The 16,484-nt window shown below is 36.0% G+C and overlaps 1 protein-coding gene across 1 annotated transcript; it reads left to right on the top strand.

The window, feature by feature from the left end:
• The first annotated feature begins 8,493 nt into the window (after positions 1-8,493).
• LOC142629024 (uncharacterized) lies at positions 8,494-9,760 on the top strand. The gene is made up of 3 exons (XM_075803027.1): positions 8,494-8,980; positions 9,147-9,351; positions 9,451-9,760. The coding sequence occupies exons 1-3, from the start codon at positions 8,494-8,496 to the stop codon at positions 9,758-9,760; spliced, it is 1,002 nt and encodes a 333-aa protein (XP_075659142.1).
• Positions 9,761-16,484: the final 6,724 nt, after the last annotated feature.

Consider the following 16,484-nt stretch of genomic DNA (forward strand, 5'->3'; position numbering starts at 1 on the left):
ATTAGTCACTGACATTAACTTATTTTCTTTGAAAGCTCAAGATAGTGAGCAACACTATTACTTGTTTAAACCCCAATTTTAAACTTATGGCTAAATTGTTTTTACTCTACTTATCTAAATGTGAAACAAGAGTAAATAAAACACAATAAACTGAAATTACTCTAAACAATAAATATAAAACATAAAGAGTAAGAGAAGATAGATACAAATACAAGATAACAAAAACCTATTACTTGTTTAGACTTCTAATTCTAGACTTACGGTTAAATTGTTTTTACTCTACTTATCTAAGTGCGGAACAAGAGTAAATGAAATGCAATAATAAATAAACCGGAACTACTCTAGTGTATAAACATAAGTATTAAACAATAAATATAAAGCACAAAGAGTAAGGGAATAGATATGCAAATACAAGTTTGCTTAACTATCTTGAGCAAACTTTACCAACTCAATACTAAACTCATTAAAAATAAATCCATAAAATACAAGAAAATAAATTAATGTAGTTACAATACTTTTTACTATGAAATAAAGCCAACATAAATGTTATGTGAAAAACCATAACTTAACACTCTTTCTAATTAATTTTTCCTCAAATTTTCTATGTAACACTAAAAAAACAAAAACTGGGTTTTTATTTATTTTTTTCTTTTGGCATATTAATAATTTTTAAGGGTAGCAATTTATAAATGATTGTTGACTTAAGTTGATTAGTATAATAATCTTGATTGAATAAAATTTTTAGTCGAAGTCAGGTGATCAAGACAAATTGAGGTTTAAGAAGCATTGCATTTTCTTATATTTAAAAATTAATTAAATAATTTTTATCTTAGAAATTTTTTAAAATTTATTTTCCTCGTATTTTGAGAAGTTCAATTAGTAAATTGTTGTATTATTTTAATCGCTAGTAAAAAAATTTATCAAAATTTTTAGAAGATTCTTTTTTAGATTTAATTAATTTTTCTACATTTTTTCTTAAATTATTTTCATATCCAAAATCATATTTTCAACTTTTAAGAAGAAATTTATAGTTAAAATTTTATCAAAAACAATGTTTATAATGTAAAATTATAACATGACTAAAATAAAAATAAATTTTAAAATGCAGCACAAACTAAAATTATCAAAGTTACCATTACAACTTCACTTAATAATAAAATACTAAATAGTTTCAACTTTATAGGCAAAGATGGATCTAAGTTCAAATCAATTTTTTTAGAAGAAGTCAAATCAAATTAATGATACAAAATCTTTCATTAATTATATATGAAGCATAATATATTTTTCAAGAATAACATAAATTTATTTATCTTAAATGTGACTTATGAGATTTAAGTTTAAGGCCCCATCCGTTTGGAGTGAAAATAGGGAGGATGGAAAACAAAGGGAGAAAAATAGGCATTTTCCTCTATTCGTTTGGAGAAAAAAAATAGGAAGGATGGAAAACCTAGAGGAAAATTTTTCTCCCGGGCCCACATATATTTTCCTCCCAAATTGGGAGGAAAACATTGGGGAGAAAAGTGTCTTGGGATGGGAGCTTTTGCACTTTTACTAAAAAGCCCCCATCCCACCTGATGCTTCTCATCTCCTTCTCATCTTTTTTTTTTTTTCTTCTTCAACGTTACCAAAAGTTCTTTTTTTTTTTTTTTCTTCTTCAATGTTACTAAACGTTCTTTTTTTTTTTTTCAACGTTATTGAACGTTCTTCTATTTTCTTTTCTTTTTTTTCAACCTTACCTGAACTTTTTTTTTTTCAATGTGACCTAATCTAATTTTTACATAATAATAATAAAAATAATAATATAAATTTATATATATGATGTGATAAATTTTATATTATGTAATGAGTACAAATAAATTTATTTCTTACATATTATGTAACAAGGGTATAATAGTCAATTTATATAAATTACATTTTCTATCCTTTCATTTTTCTCTCCTACCGAACAAAGGAGTTTTCCACCCTCCTACTTTTTCACCCCTCCAACCGGACACACAAGAGGGAAACTAAATATTTTCCATCCTCCCACTTTTCCATCATTCCACAATTTTCCATCCTCCTACTTTTTCACTCCTCCAACCGAATGGACCCTAAGGGTAAAACAATGAAACTGTGGCTTGTTCATGACTGTTCTTGAGAGAGAGAGAGAGAGAGGACATGCTTTTGCTTTGGTAAATAATTAAAATAATTTTTAAGAAGAGTGACAAAAAGAGCATAAAAGGTATATGATTATATTGGTGCAAACACAATAATAATGGAAATAACACCAAAAAAAACTGAAAATACTTTTGAATATTATTAATTTGAAAAGAAAAATTACACAACACTATTTTAACTGAGACGCAACACTTGCTCTCTTTAAGGAAACTCAAGCCCTTGGTTGGCTAAACTTTGTAACCGGTGTATACTTCTCTAACATGTCTCCCCTAGGATACAACAGCTTAACAAATATCGTATGGATTTTCTTTTGGTGTACGCACATTGTGTCTTGTATTGGGTCTGAATGAGTCTATTTGTAGGCTTAATGGACCTCACAAAATTATTACCCATATTAATCTGATTAATTAGGTCGACTATTCTGATGTATTGGGTGTTACAAGCTGATTCATTTCCATTTTTGACATCTCTTCCATTCATCTCCCCCTTGCACATGCATCTAGCCCAATATCTGAATCAATTCATATTATCCCATCAATCACCACAATTAAAAATAATAAAATAGTCTCTCTCATTTTCAATGTGGGATTAAACATTTTCACTAACTCCTCATCTTCCATATTAACTCCCACATCTTTAAATTTATGTTGTAATATAAAACCATTTTAATTAATTAATATTAAAATGTTCCAACAATCCCTCACTCATTTTAATTTTAGATTTTTTAGTTAAAGAGAGATTGCCAGGCAAAGATGGGTCACTATGCATCATGAATGTGTGCTCTACATTTAACCTTCACTTAGTAAAACAGCAATCTCAACTTCAGAGTCGTAGTGATCTTCGATTTGAACTAGGACTGCTTTGGGGAAATTAAGCATCACTACTTACATATAACAACCCAGTTGTTGACATGAGATTTTATAGCTAGCACTTTACGACCGTGTGCTGATCCCAATTTCACTAGTGTATTTGAGATTAAGTCCAAATCTCATAGGAAGTGGCCCCAACCCCACACTTACATAGGTGAAATTTTGTCAATGGTGCTCCTGTAATAATAAAATCTCACTCATACGAGCTACAAATTTCATCAAAAGTTTTTTACTCAATCTTTCCACATTACAGGATAAATGCACTTACATCATAAGGATGAACAATTAAAAAATTATTTACAAAATAAATAAATAGTGCATTTCTTACGACCATCGTATGATTCGCTTTTCCCATTGTCCCAAATTCTCAAGATCTCTAGTCCTTGGGTTGGGTATCCTCGTACGTGGCTCATGAATTTATGGACTTTAGTCCTGTCCCCCTCAATGTATTCCAGATTCTATCTTTTACCAAAGCCTTGGTAAATGGATTTGCAAGATTATCATTAGACTTAATATAATCCACGGTTATGATACCGCTACTCAAATAAGATCGCACGGTACTATGCTTTCTTCTTATAGGTCTGGGTTTACTGTTATAATAACGGTTCTTAACTCTACCAATTGCGGCAGTGCTATCACAATGAATTAATATAGGTGGAATTGGCTTTTCTCAAAGTGGAATTTCATATAACAAATCTCTAAGCCAATTTTCCTCTTCACTAGCTTAAGCTAATACTATTAATTCAGCTTCCATTGTTGAATTAGCAAGTATTATATGCTTTCTAGAATTCCAACAAATAGCACCACTACCTAAGGTAACACCAGTGGTAGAAAGAGAATCACCTGGCAAAGTATTCTAATCGGCATCACTAAAAACTTCAATCACAACAGGGTAATTTTTATAAAATAAGCCATAGCTTTTGGTATCAATTAAATATCTCATTACTCACTCAATAGCTAGCCAATGATCTTTACTAGGCTTGCTAGTAAATCTGCTAAGCACTCCTACTGCATATGCAATGTCAGGTTTAGCACAATCAATAGCATAACGCAAACTATCAATGATACTAGCAAAATCCTTTTGATTAAAAATCTCATCATCATTATTCACAGGAAATAAATTAAAGCTACACTTTTGTGACTATGAAAATTATATTTTCTTAATATTTTCTCAACACAATGTGGTTAGTCAAGAAATATACCATCACATGTTTTTGTAATTTTCATGCTCAAAATAAAATTAGCCTCGCTTAGATCTTTCATATCAAAATGGCTTTTAAGCTTTTTTTTTTTTTTGGTCTCATTTAAACATGCATAGTTGAGCAAAAAATCAACATATCATCCACATAAAGGCTAATAATTACATGTAGATTATTCCATGATTTAGAATAAATACATTTATCACATTCATTTGATTTATAAACATTCTTAATCATGCAGGAACCAAACTTTTCATGCCACTATTTTGGTGCCTGTTTTAAGCCATATAAGAATTTAGTTAGTTTACATACATTGCTTTCTTGTCCAGGCTCTACAAAGCCTTCAAATTGGTCCATATAAATCTCTTCCTCTAGGTCCCCATTTAGAAAAGCAGTTTTTACATCCATTTGATGAATTTTCAAATAAAAAATTGCATCAATAGCAATTAAAAATCTAATAGATGTAATTCTTGTTACTGGAGAAAAAGTATTAAAGAAATCAAAATCGGTTTTTTGTTTAAAGCCTTTTATAACAAGTCTAGCTTTAAACTTATCTATTGATCTATCAGGTTTTAACTTTTTTCTAAAGACCCATTTACATCCTATGGTCTTACAACCCGGTGGAAGATCTACTAATTTCCAAGTTCTATTAGAAATTAGAGATTCTATCTCATCATTTACAACCTCTTTCCAAAATATAGCATCAGGTGAGGTTAATGCCTCTTTTAAATTTTGGGGATTTTCCTCAATGTTAAAAACATAATAATCAAGAACAAAATCCTTTTCAACTCTAGCTCTTTTACTCCTAAGTTCCATTTCAAAATTTTCTTGATTTTGTAAATGAGAAGTGGAAGAATTAGATTGTGACAAAATATTTGCTTCACCCCCACTATTTTTCAATTTAAATGGAAATTTTTCTTCATGAAAAATTGCATCATTAGATTCAAAAAAATTATTTTTTTTTAAGATTAAAAAATCTATAAACTGCACTATTAATCGCATAACCAAGAAAAGCAGAGGTAGTAGCTCTTATACCTAATTTGGGTATTTTAGGGTCAGTAAGTCTTACATAAGAAAGACAACTTCATACTCTCAAATATCTTAAATTTGACCTATGTCTTTTTCACATCTCAAAAGGTGTGGTATGTGACTTTTTATGTGGCACTTTATTCAAAAGATGACATGCAGTTAAAATAGTTTCACCCAAAAAATGTAAAGGTGGATCAGATTCAATTAACATGGCATTTGTTAACTCAATTAAAGTTCTATTTTTTCTTTCAGTCACACCATTAGAAGCAGGTGAATATGGTGCAGTAGTTTTATGGATAATTCCCAAAGACTTAGCAAATGAGTTGAATGCACTTGATTCAGACTCACAGCCTCTACACTTCTTATTCTTTTTATTTTTCTACTGAATTGATTTTCAACTTTTTTAAAAAAATCTTTAAAAAAAGCATCACTTTTATTTTTCAACAAATATACAATTGTATATTTTGAGAAATCATCAATACAAGTGATAATATATTTATTTCCTCCACAAGTTAGAACTCCCTCAAATTCACATAAATCAGAGTGAATCAACTCAAGCAATTCAGTATTTCTTTCAACACTTTTAAGAGGCATTTTTGTAATCTTAGTTTGACTATATGTCTCACATTTTTCAAAATCTTTTGACAGTCTTGGAATTGATCCTAAAGTACTCATGATTCCCACATATCTAATATTTATATGACACAAACGAGCATGCCAAAATTAATAGAAGAAAGCATATAAACTGAACTAATAGATGCTTTATTATTCTCAACATTCAATTTAAACATTCCATCACATGCATAACCCTTCCCCACAAATAATCCCTCTTTAGTGATTACATAATTATCAAATCCATAGTTTGCTTGAAGCCAACCTTGTTAAGCAAAAAACTTGACATCAAATTCTTTCTCATGGACGAAGTGTAAAATACATTTTTCAATGTTAGCACACATCTAAAAGTGAATTTCAAATCAACCTCACCACTCCCAAGAACCTTGGTTTTGCTAGAGTCACCAAGCATAATTGATTTTTCTTCTTCAAAGGGAGTGTACAACTTGAACCAATCTTTGCCATAACAGACATGCCTATTAGCACCAAAATCTACCCACAACCCTTCAACATATTTCACCATATTGATGTCTATAATCATAGCCACTAAAGGCTCTTCTCGGTTACGTTAGTCTGCGGAACAGATTCACGTTTCCAAAATTTGCAAATTCAAGCAATATGCTCACTCTTGCCACGGACAAAACAAGATCTATTAAATTAATATTGTGAAGGAGATCCTTGGTTCTTATTGTAATTTTTATTTGGGTTTCCCCTTCCTTGAGGTCTATTATTATTTTTAAAGGCTCTTTTTTTAGGCTTCAATTGACCTTTTCTAGGAAAATTATTTTTGGGCATATTATTATTCGCTAAAATAAGGTATACCTTTGTGATGGAATTACCATTGCTCTCTTGTGTCATGAGTGCATCTTGTCCTCTAGCCTCCCTCCACACGGATGCGTGTGATCAAAGTCTCCAAGGATGTCTCATTTTATTTGTGCCACGAAGTCTTTTGGAACTCCCTCCAAGATTGTGGTAGTTTATCAACTATGTCAGCTACTACCAAATTATCTCCAATCTTTATGCCTTCGGATCTCAATTATGCCACAATCATTTGGAAGTCTTGTGCTTGATCCACCACCGATTTTCCATCCACCATTTGGTAACAGAAAAATCTACTGGCAGTATACTTCTTTGCACCAGCCTCCTTGGTATCATACTTGCTTTGTAAAGTTTTCCAAATTTTCTTGGCAAAATTATAAGTTGTATCATAATAATCATAGAATTGATCAGCAAGACAATTCAAAAATAATAGTGACAATTGTATTTATCTTTTGTATACTTATCTATTTTTTCTTGATGGAGACTAAATTCTTCCTCACTCATCTCTTTGGTAAAAACCTTTGAAGGATTCTCGTCAGTGAGAACGTAGGAGACTTTGAGAAGACTCAAGTAAAAAAAGACCTTTCCTTTCCACCTCTTGAAGTGGGCTCCCTTAAAGCAAAAGGGCTTATGGAGATCTCCAACAGTCTCATTTGGTTTCTCTTGTGTAGGCTCTATATGTTGTGAATCTCCTTAAAATTGTTGGTGCAAGAACCTCTCTATAATTTTAGTGTATAAGAATGCTTGCAATTTGCTAGATTTTTGTTTTGCTATACTCACATTGTGTTTTGTATTGGGTTTGCATGAGTATATTTATAGGCTCAATGGGCCTCATGAAATTAATCACCATTATGCACGTATCTAGCCCAATATCTGAATAAATTCATATTAACCCATTAATCACCACAATTAAAAAGAATAAAATAGTCTCTTTCATTTTCAATATGGGATTAAACATTTTCACTAACTCCTCATCTTCTATACTAACTCCTCATCTTCCATACTAACTCCTATATCTTTACATTTATGTTGTAATATAAAATCATTTTTATTAATTAATATTAAAATTAAGAAGTGCTTTGGCTACAAAAGCAATGATTGATAATGCAAAGTTGAATGTGGCAAGATGGTGGTATCATTCTAATGTTTTATGCATCTTAGTCACCCTATTATCAACCTATGATAGATTCTATTACTGTTGTTGGGTCAGGATTTAAGGGGCCTTCTTTTTATGAGTTGAGGGGACCCATGTTGAAAAATGTTATGCATGAAGTTAATGATTTTTTGTTAGATATAAAAAATGATCGGAAAGTATATGGTTGTTCAGTGATGTCTAATGGGTGGACTAATAAAAAACAACAACCAATAATGAATTTTTTGGTTTATTGTCCAAGGGGTGCCATGTTCTTGAAATCTATTGACACTTCAGGCCTTACAAAGGATGCTAAAATGTTGTTCAATATATTTGATTCTGTTGTTCAAGAAATTGGTGTAGAATATATTGTCCAATTGATTACAGATAATGCTTCTGCCTATAAAAAAGCTGGAAAAAAATTACAGCTGAAGTATGAACTTTATTTTGGTCTCCTTGTGCAGCTCATTGCATAGACTTAATGTTGGAGAATATTGCTAATCCTAAGTGGTTCTCTCTTGTTGATGAATCAATTAAGAAGGCGAAAAAAATAACAAAGTTCATTTACAACCATGGAGTTGTTTTAGACTTGATGAGGCAAGATTTTACAAATGGAAGAAAGTTATGTCGTCCTACAATTACAAGGTTTGCCACTAACTTCTTAAGTCTACAGAGCATGCTAAGGTTCAAAAAAGAGCTTAGACAAATATTCACTTGTGATAAATGGCTTTCATTCCCCCATGCTAAGACTGCCGTTTGGAAGGAGATAAGTAAAATTGTTTTGGAAGATTATTCATTTTGGTCTCAATGCAAGAACAAAGTTAGAGTACTCTGTCTTGTTGATGGGGATGAGAAACCTACTATGGGGTACTTTTATGAAGCAATGGACAAAGCAAAAGAGGAAATTAAAAAAAGGTTGAAGAACAAAGTTTCTTTGCATGGACATTATATTAGAGTTATTGATGCTAGATGGGGCAAACAATTTCATAGTCCTTTGCATGCAGCAAGTTGCTTTCTTAACCTTGCAATTTACTTTAGGCCTTCATTTAAAAGGCAAAATGAAGTTCAAAGAGGGTTGCTAAGCACTCTAATGAGATTGGTTCCCGATCTTGACATTCAAGACAAAATAAGTTCACAACTTGATGAGTACAAAAAGTCAATGGGTGACTTTGGCACATCACTAGCAATCCGCCAATGAGAGAGACTAAATCCAAGTAAACATTAATAATTTAATTGTATTTCCTTTAAATATGTCTATTTATCCTTTATAGTTGTTATTGTAAGATTACATGGGCAATGCTTATTTTACATTTTTACTTGTTATTGTAGTTTCATGGTGGAAGCAATTTGGACTTGGAGCTCCAGATTTACAATCATTTGCCATTCGTGTGCTAAGTCAATGTTGTAGTGCAACTGGTTGTGAGAGAAATTGGAGCGCATTTGAATATGTTCACTCAAAGAAGAGAAATAGATTGGAACATAAACGAGTAAATGATTTGGTCTTTGTCCATTATAATTTGAGGCTTCAAGAAAGGTAAATTTATCATCGTTACTCATATGTAAATGAAATGTACTTTTAAATAATTATAATGTTACTAATGTTTAATATTCTCATTGGTAAGAACATTCAAAGAAATAAGTATGCATTGGATCCTATAAGCTTGGATAACATTGACTTGATGGGAGATTGGGTGACTGAAGAACCTGCACTTCTTAATCCAAATGACATAAATTGGGATTGTCTTAATGAACCAGTAGCCCTAGTGAATGTGGAAGACGATATTGAACTTGAAACTATTGATGTTGATGACGATGATGACGACGACAACAACCATGAACATGGCTTGACAAATCTTCCAATGGGTCCTGGTAGTTCTTGTGGGAGTTCTTTTGATGATGAATTTGATCCTTTTCTCATGGATGATGAGGAGGAGGAGGAGTAATATTATGTTATTAACTTTGTTGGCTTATTAGTTATTATGGGCTTATGTAATGAGTAATAACTTGTTATAAATCTTCTTACTGTTTGATGTTATATTGAGGTTTAAGACATAAGAGTTAAGACTAAATGTTTTGTATTATTTGATATTTAGTTATTGACTTGTAAATCTTCTTATTATGTGATGTAAAAAAAGATGGCATCACCAAAGATGGTGAAGGAAGTCCGGAAGCTAATAGGAAGGATAGCTGCACTCAACAGATTTGTCTTTAGGGCAACAGAAAAATGTCTACCTTTCTTTAAAACTCTGAAGCAAGCATTCACCTAGATGAGGAATGTGAGAAGGTCTTCCAGGATTTAAACACTACCTGAGCAATCCACCTCTCCTGAGCCCGTCCAAAAAAGGGGAAGACTTATACTTATACTTAGCAGTATCGGCTACAGCTGTGAGTGCAACCTTGATTCAGGAAGAGAGTGGAACACAACTCCTGGTCTACTATGCCAGTTTAGCCTTCCGAGGAGCTGAAGCAAAGTACCTACGGATTGAGTAGATTGCATTCGCTTTGATTGTAGCCTCACGAAAGTTGCACCCCTACTTCCAGGCGAATCATATCCTAGTAATGACGGATCAATCCACAAAGAAGTCAATGAGCAAGCCCAAGGCCGCAAGAGTAATGGTTCAATGGGCAATCAAACTTAACTAATTCGACATCAAGTACCACCCCAGAACAGCTATCAAGGCACAAGCACTAGTAGACTTTATCGCCGAATTCACGATCCTATACGAGGACGAGGCACTAGACGAAGGGGATAGATAGACAATCCAGGTTGACGGATCATCAGCTCGAAAAAGGGGCAGAGTAGGGGTTATTATCATTACTCTAGAATGAGATACGCTCAAATACGGAGTTCAGCTTCAGTTCCCCGCCACCAGCAAAGAAGTGAAGTATGAGGCGATACTGACAGGACTAAGGGTCGGAAAGGCGTTGGGCGCTAAAAACTTGCTCCTCCAGAGCGATTCTAAGCTGGTCGTGGGTTAGATAAAGGAAGAGTATAAGGCAAAGGAGGAGATAATGTAGAAATACTTGAGACTGACAAGGCATTTGGCCCGTGAATTTGATCGGATAGAGTTCAAACAGGTCCTTAAGAGTCAGAATATGGGGGCAGACGAGATAGCGAAGCAAGCCTCGCCAGAAGCGGGATCGACGAGCACAGATTTAAAAATGGAAATTCAAAGGTGTCTAAGCATTGAAGAGATCCACACCTTCGCAATTCAAAGCGAAAGCTGTTGGATGACCCCAATTCTATCTTTCCTGCAAGATGGACGACTTCCGCAGGACGTCGAGGAGGCCAGGAAAGTCTGAAAGAGAGCAGCTAGGATCTTAAACGATGTCCTATACAAAAAAGGCTTCTCCATGCCCTACTTGAAGTGTTTCGACAAAAGTGAGGCCAAGTACATCTTGGAGGAGATCCACATAGGGATATGCAGAGACCATGCAGGCCCAAGATCACTAGTAAGTAAGATCATTAGAATGGGTCACTTCTTGCCTACTATGCAGAAGGATGTAAGAGAGTTTGTTGAACGATGCGACAAATGCCAGAGGTTTGGAAATGTTCAACGTATCCTAACAGAGAAGTTGACACCTATAACCTCCTCGTGGCCAGTCACCCAGTAGGGAATTGACATCATAGGTCCACTACCCCAAGGTAAGAGACAAGTAAAATTCTTACTGGTCGCAATTGATTACTTTACAAATTGGGTTAAAGTAGAAGCATTACCAACCATCACGGAGGAAGGATCCAAAACTTCGTGTGGAAGAACATAGTTTGCAGATTCGGGATACCACGGATGATCATATCGGATAACGGACGAAAATTTGACAGCCAAGGCTTCAAAGACTTTTGCTAGGGATTGGGGATCAAGAACCAGTTCTTATCCCCAGGACACCCCTAAGCCAACTGACAGACGAAAGTGATGAACTGAACGCTGCTGAAGATCATCAAAGCCCGGCTGGAACAAGCAAAGGGCGCATGGCCAAATGAATTGCCTAGTGTCTTGTGGGCTTACAGAACTACGACAAGAACCCCAACAAGAGAAACTCCCTTCAGGCTCACCTATGGCATCGAGGCAGTAATTGCAGTTGAAGTAAGGGTCACTAGCATGAGAAGATAAGTTTTTAGTGGAGACAGCAACGACGATTAGTTGAGAGTCAACCTAGACTGCCTCGACGAAGTGAGACACGAAGCATCCCAGAAGATAACAAAGTACCAGCAAAAGATGACCAAATATTACAACAAAAGAGTGAAGCTCAAAAGACTCAACATAGGAAACCATGTCCTGGGCAAAGTCACACCAGCCACTAAGGATCCAACCCAAGGGAAGCTTGGGCCAACCTGGGAAGGGCAATACTAGATCTTCCACTACTCAAGACAAGGCAACTACCACCTGGAGACGATGGACGAGAAGAAATTGCCCCGGCCATGGAACATTGAGCATTTGAAGAAGTATCATCAATAAATGTAAAAGACAATTGTATCCACGTTTGAAATAAAGTAATAAAAGCACTATTCAACCAATATTCCAAGTCATTGTACGCAAGCCTAGAACACAAAGGCTAAGTGACAAGATTCCGCTAGACGGATGTACATCACTGATGAAGCCAAAAGTGACAAAGTTCCTTAGTTGGATGTAAGTCACCTAAAAAATGCTAAGTGATAAAATTCTGCTAGACGGATGTAAATCACTGACGAAGCCAAAAGTGACAAAATTCCCTAATTGGATGTAAGTCACCTAAAAAAAGGCTAAGTGATAAGATTCCGCTAGACAGATGTAAATCACTGATGAAGCCAAAAGTGACAAAATTCCCTAGTTGGATGTAAGTCACCTAAAAAAGGCTAAGTGATAGGACTCCGCTAGACGGATGTAAATCACTGACAAAGCCAAAGTGACAAAATTCTTTAGTTGGATGTAAGTCATATAACAAAAAAGAAAAAGGCTAAGTGATGAGATTCCGCTTGACGGAAGTAAATTACCAACAAAGCCAAAGAGAATCCCGCTAGACGAATGTAAGTCACTAATGAAACCTAGGTGAAATCCACAGCAAGATGTAAATCATCTAAAAAGTGACTAAGTACCCATAGACGGGAGTAAGCAAACAAAGACTCTAGCAAAAGCGTTAGTCACATACATCAAACATTACAAGAAAAGAACTATCAAAGGTATGAAAATGAGCAATAGCATAAACATATCTTGTCCATAAACAGAATTTAAAAGCCAAAAAAAAAAAAAAAAAACAGGGCAAAAAGCATTGTCTTGGAATTAGAAGCCCAAAAACACACTAGGTAGCAAAAAAAAAAAAAAACAAAAACAAAAACAAAAAAGCATATATATATATGTGTGTGTATATGTGTGTGTGTGTGTGTGTGTGCACTGGACAGGTTCATGCAGCAACCTCGTTACCACCAGCGGGATTGGGCTATGGAGCATTCCCTTCAGGAGCAATAGCAACGAATAGAGAAGCCTCATCCTCCTCCATCTCTTTGTATACATCCTCCAGGTCCAAACTCCCCAAGTCTACGCCAGTAGGATGCTTGACAAGATACCGCCAAATGAGCTCAAAGTCCTTGTAGTACCAACTAAAGAGCACAATGTTGTACTCATCAGTCTGTTGAAAGGCTTCAACGGCCTTGGCAACAACGGTCTTAACCTTCTCTTTTGTAACTTGGAGTTGTTCATCCTTCTCCAAGGTCAGCTGCCTCTCAGCCCTCAGGTCGCCAGCCAAAACCTTCGCCTTTTCCTTGGCAGTCTTGGCCTTGTCTATGGCAGTAATGAGATTCTTCCTTAATTTCGAATTCTCCATCTCTAGGGCCTCCACCTTGGAACCTACTGACGCGGCATTCGCCTCCTGACGGTTTTCCCCAGCACCTAAAAATGAAATCACACAGAGCACCTAACTTTCAAATCCATGCAAAAGAGGAAAAGAGAGGAAAAATAAGTGATACAAATACTTCACCTAGACAAGCTTGTGAATGTGACGACTCACGATCTCGTTGGAAGGCACGTTATAAAAGCCTTGAGCTCCTCAGCAATGAAGGCATCTTGCACCTTTGTCAGTGCCAGGTCGACGTCATCCCAGACAATTGACGAGCGGGAGGTGGCCTTTTCTTTGCCCTTGTCCGCCACTCGCTACTTCTTTGGGCAAGGAGTGATCTCTTCGACCGAGGTGGCAGGAAACGCAGCCCTTGTAGCCCCAGAGATGGAGGCAATAGGCGCAACAGGAGTCCTTTTCTCCACGACACACACTACCCTCTTCCCAAGGTTGGAGAGGGGCTCATTCTTCTTGGCCCTCATCTTGGCATACATCCCCTGATTGAACTTCGTCGTCATCTCTGTGAAAGAGAAACACTGGTAAAAAAAAAAAAAATCCAAGTCAGTGACAAACCAAATAAACACTTACTGTTCTTCTCTTCGATTTCAATGGTGCACAAGACGAAGGAGGAAGGGTTTGGACCAAGGCAATGACGAGCTAAGGTTCTTAGGTCAACCAAGTCGTCGAAGTCGTCAATAGTCTTGGCATATTCAGTAGCTGCTTCGACACGCCTCTTGAGCTTTGGACGTTTCTTAACTACACAACATATAGAAAGATTAGCCACAAAAAAAATTAGAAAAAGAAAAAAGGACTTGCAGAAGGACAATGCACCTAGACTCAGGGCTCTCCAATGACGATGTAACCTAGGAACATCACCCTAGAACCCATTGGAAGGAGTCTCCCATTTATCCCCTGACACAAAAAAGAACCTCGATTTCCAATATCGAAAGGACGATGGTAGATTCGTAATGATCCTAGCCTTTCTGACCCATGGCACAAGTTCGTAATACCTATTCTCCTTTAACTCCTTTAGACGATACAAATATGTGAACTCGTCCACCCTAATCATGTCCCTTTCAGTGACAGCCATCCATATCTTCATACAATTGATCACAATCCTCCACGAATTTGGCATAAGTTGCCCAAAAGCGATGTTGAAATGATTCAGAATCTCCATAATGAAGGGTGGATGGGAAACCTAAGACCGCATAGGAAGGCAACCTTATAGAAGCACACCTCTCCAAGCGAAAAATGATAGGCCCATTCCTCTCCATGAGGAAGACAAACCCGAACCCTCTTAGGGAATTGGAACCTATCCCTAAACCTAGAGAAAGTGTTAGCGTCCAGACCACACACCTTCCCAAGGGCATGAAAAGCCCTAACCACTCTTAGGCCAAAAGCTGCGGTATCCTCCCCCACCTAAACGGGGTCATCGCTATACGACAACCTAGTTTCTAGCTTACTAGACCTCACTTCCGACATAGCTCTCCATTCACCCATTATTCCCTCAAACCAATCCATTGAGTAACGAAACAGAAGGATTAGATCAACCAACGCCAGGCCTAAGCCACTACCCCCAAACACAAAACCCACAATTGAAGAGCCAAAAGAACGAGAAGCCCTTAAACACACAAAGAAAAACGAAAGGGAAGGATAGAGTCTCCTAACCTTAGAGCTATCTACCATGGAACCCAAAAGAAGAAGAAAAAGGGGGAAATCTCCAAATCCCAAAACAAGAAAAGGAAAATACCGGTGATCTTTTACCAATAAAGCCCGCTACAAAAGATAAAAGCATGAGGAAAGAAGCCGTACCTCAAAAGGAACAATCCCAGAAAGGAGAAACGTGATAGGGAGCTTGGAGAAGAGAAATACAGAGCAACAATGGCGCAAATAGGAGAAAGTGAGGAAAGAGAAAAAGAAGACAAGTTTAATAGAGTTGGGCACGAAAAACTAAAAATCGACGGGAAACCCAAAAGACACATGAGTGAAGCAATTGAATTCTAGTAGTCAGAATGTGCCATATGGCCATGTTGCATACACTGTCGCCACTACACATTAAATGCGACTAAAACGGAATCCCAAGGGTCATGTTTAAACAAAAAAAAAAAACCTTCTATCTTCCTACGATCATCATTACACATAAGGATGACCGCAAGACTGGGGGGGGGGGGTAGTTGATAGGGCCAATAAATATCAGTCCAGACGAGCCCATCAAGTACCATCATCCATCCCATCTCAGCATGGACAATGGTAGAAGTGCCATAAAGAGGAGCATTCAAATGCCTTGGACGATTACCAATCAGCCAAGAAGACCGTTGGAGACCCATCAAAGCCCACATTGAATGAGCCCAGAGGCGTTACAAAAGAAGCAATTATACCACCATGAGTAGGGTACAATAGCTAGAAAGAATAAGAATGTATATAAGACACATCTTAGAGCCAAAGAAGGTACATACATACACACTCGCTGAAACACTATATATCGCTCTAGTTCTTATAAGCCCTATCTACCATTCCTAGTCTCTGACTTTACCATCAGAGACTCTGTGGCCTGCACCACACCGGTGGCCACTTAGAGAGGATTCCATTATTACTCCTGCAGGTATTGAGACGAAGTTCGTGCTGATCTATCTGGACGAACCTACTTGACTAACGATCTCAGCATCATCATACTGTATAATTTTTTTATAAAAAATATTAATAAGGAATATATAAAGTCACTTTAAAGAGTATATTAATCATAAAAAATTTAACCATTGATTTGCTCTCGTTTTATTATTAGTTTATATAGGAACTCATACCTCTCCTCTATGGGCAGGCAATGATTCAGGAAGGATGAGAATGTCTCCAATTGTATAG

This window comes from Castanea sativa, chromosome 1, assembly GCF_040712315.1.
Source record: "Castanea sativa cultivar Marrone di Chiusa Pesio chromosome 1, ASM4071231v1".
NCBI lineage: Eukaryota > Viridiplantae > Streptophyta > Magnoliopsida > Fagales > Fagaceae > Castanea > Castanea sativa.